Here is a 2181-nt window from a genome sequence, read left to right as displayed (position 1 = left end):
AAGCGCTTGGGCGCCGCGCGCGTCACTGAGCATGCTCCGGACGGCCGCGCATGCTCGCTGGCTCCGCCGGAGTTCCATCCGCGCCGCGGGCTCGGAGGGTGTCGCCGGTAGGGAGGAGATGGGAAAGTAAACCAGTTGCCGGAGAGCTGTGTAGGAAGCCAGCCTGTCGGGAGTGGGCGGTGCCAAAAGGAAGAGGCAAAAAAAATAATCGCCGTCCTTGATAGGTTTTTTTTCCTATGTGCTCTGGTTTCGCGCAGGGACAAGCGAGTGCGCAATCACATTGCAGAGACGGCTATCTAAGAGACAGGGGATGCATTTCTGGACACCTAGACCCCACTTCAGAAGTTAGACACATCAGTCTCACACTAATTCCATCGTTTGCATCAGAGTTCATTCTTGATGTCGTACATTTTAAGGGTTTGGGCAAATTTATAATAATTAGCCACCATTAGCATATCGTACAGAATATTTTCACGGCCTTAAAAAATCCTGTGTGGGATAATTTAAATATTTTTCCCCCTTTCTTGGTAAGACTCCAGCAGATTTTTCAGGCTTTCTTCTATGTTTTTCACGGAAAGAGGCCTTAAAAGTTCCAGGGTACAGGAAGGATAGAATAAAATAATGAAATGAGGCCAAGGCTAAAACTATTTTATAGTAATACTCAAAAATGTCTAAGCGTTTAACAGTAATCACTGGTGAACATCGTGATACTATCTCAATGCCTGGCTAACTGTACACGATCTTCTGTGTGTACACACAAGGCACGCTGCATGCTTCTGTAGCAAGTAAGAATGGCGGGCAGCAAAAAGTACTTTTTAACCCAAAGACCTGCTTTTTGTACCCTGACATCTATGACCCCACAAGACCTGACCCATCTATCATTTTTAAGAAAGCCAGACCCCTTTTTGCTAATAAACACTCTTAGAGTGAGCACGCACACAACACCCTCCTGCTTGCCATCAGGGGAGGAAGGAGAGGAACCTGGAGCTCCTGGCTTTTTACTTCCCTCCTAACTGCACAGGAGATTCCTGGAATGAAAAATGCCACTTGGATAAATCTAAACAGCTGGTTTAAACATGAAGATACAAGGAAAAAAAATCTCATTGAGAGATGGACTAAACATTTAAGCCTTCCTGATGGTGTCATTTGTTTTGTTTTTCGAAGTATTAATCAGTTCTTCCTGTTTTCGCCATCTCAGCACATCTAGTAGTAGAGAGTGCTGTTGCTCTTGGGCTAACAATAAGGCAATGGTAAACATACTTAAATTACCTTAGATTTGCTTTCTTATGATCCAACATAATGTATTTTAGACTCTGAGACAATAAGTGTATAGTATCTTAATGGAATAAGTACTCAGCCTCACACTATCACCTCCAAATGAGATTGCCTCTTAGTAATTAAAACAACCAGTCTTAGCAAAGTAATATTAGATTCCTAAGCCACTTATGGTCTATAAAGTTGATTTACAGTTAAATTTTAAATGTGCTTGTGATTTTTATCAACCACGTACATGATCTTTTTTTTTTTTTTTTTTTTTTTTTTTTTTTTTTTTTTTTTTTTTTTTGTCTCAGACTACTCAGAAAAGAAGGGAAAAAAATTCCCTGACCAGGCATAGTGGCACACACCTGTAGTCCAGGCGCTTAGGAGGCTGAGGTAGGAAGATTGCCTCAAGCTGATCAACCTGGACTACCTAGTGAGTTCAAGGGCCAACCTGTGCTATATAGTTTCAAAAAACAAAACAAAAAAGAAAAGCGGCCATTTTTTACACACCCGGTAGGCACTGAGAACATAATGTTGAAAAACAGGCTTGACCAATGGTAGACATCCTGAAACTTGCTAATGTAACAAATTTAAGTTGTCTGAAGATTTTGCTACTTTTGCTGAGCAGATGATAAAACTCAACGGGAAAGTATATTTTCAATGAGTAGGAGTGAAACAGGAGACAGAAGTAGAACAATAATTTACAAGTATTTCTTCATCCAGGCACTGTTTGTGATTTCATCCTCACCACAGCTCCATGATACAGTTATGATTGTAATCCCTGATTATAGGTGAGGAAGCTATTGCACAGAGAGGCTCTGAAGCTTTTCCAAGGCCAAATTACCAATACATGACAGGCATTAACACCTCCACTATATTAGGCACTATGCTGAAATAAGCCCTCAAAAAAAAAAAAAAAAA

General features: G+C 40.9%; 1 protein-coding gene and 1 long non-coding RNA gene across 3 annotated transcripts in view; one reads left to right on the top strand and one right to left on the bottom strand.

Moving 5' to 3' along the window:
• The window catches only part of Ndfip2 (Nedd4 family interacting protein 2), a 77282-nt gene extending 77183 nt beyond the window's left edge, over window positions 1–99 (bottom strand). Inside the window, exon 1 of the mRNA XM_033760929.1 lies at window positions 1–99. This exon is cut by the window's left edge and continues 198 nt beyond it. Coding sequence (XP_033616820.1) covers window positions 1–78 — 78 coding nt within the window. The 5' untranslated portion in view covers window positions 79–99.
• LOC117285129 overlaps window positions 1–2181 on the top strand; it is an 11728-nt gene that overhangs the window by 526 nt on the left and 9021 nt on the right. The window contains exon 1 of one of the 2 annotated variants that reach the window (XR_004516102.1): window positions 46–107. The exons of the other annotated variant lie outside the window; for it this stretch is intronic. This is a non-coding gene — a long non-coding RNA (uncharacterized LOC117285129). Of the gene's footprint in view, window positions 1–45; window positions 108–2181 lie in introns of those variants that run through there. 2 annotated transcript variants of the gene reach the window in all.

The sequence above is a fragment of the Fukomys damarensis genome, unplaced genomic scaffold (assembly GCF_012274545.1).
Source record: "Fukomys damarensis isolate Sample0158 unplaced genomic scaffold, DMR_v1.0_HiC HiC_scaffold_6, whole genome shotgun sequence".
Classification (NCBI taxonomy): Eukaryota; Metazoa; Chordata; class Mammalia; order Rodentia; family Bathyergidae; genus Fukomys; species Fukomys damarensis.
Note: the sequence above shows the minus strand (reverse complement) of the source record. Positions and strands in the feature narration are given on the sequence as shown.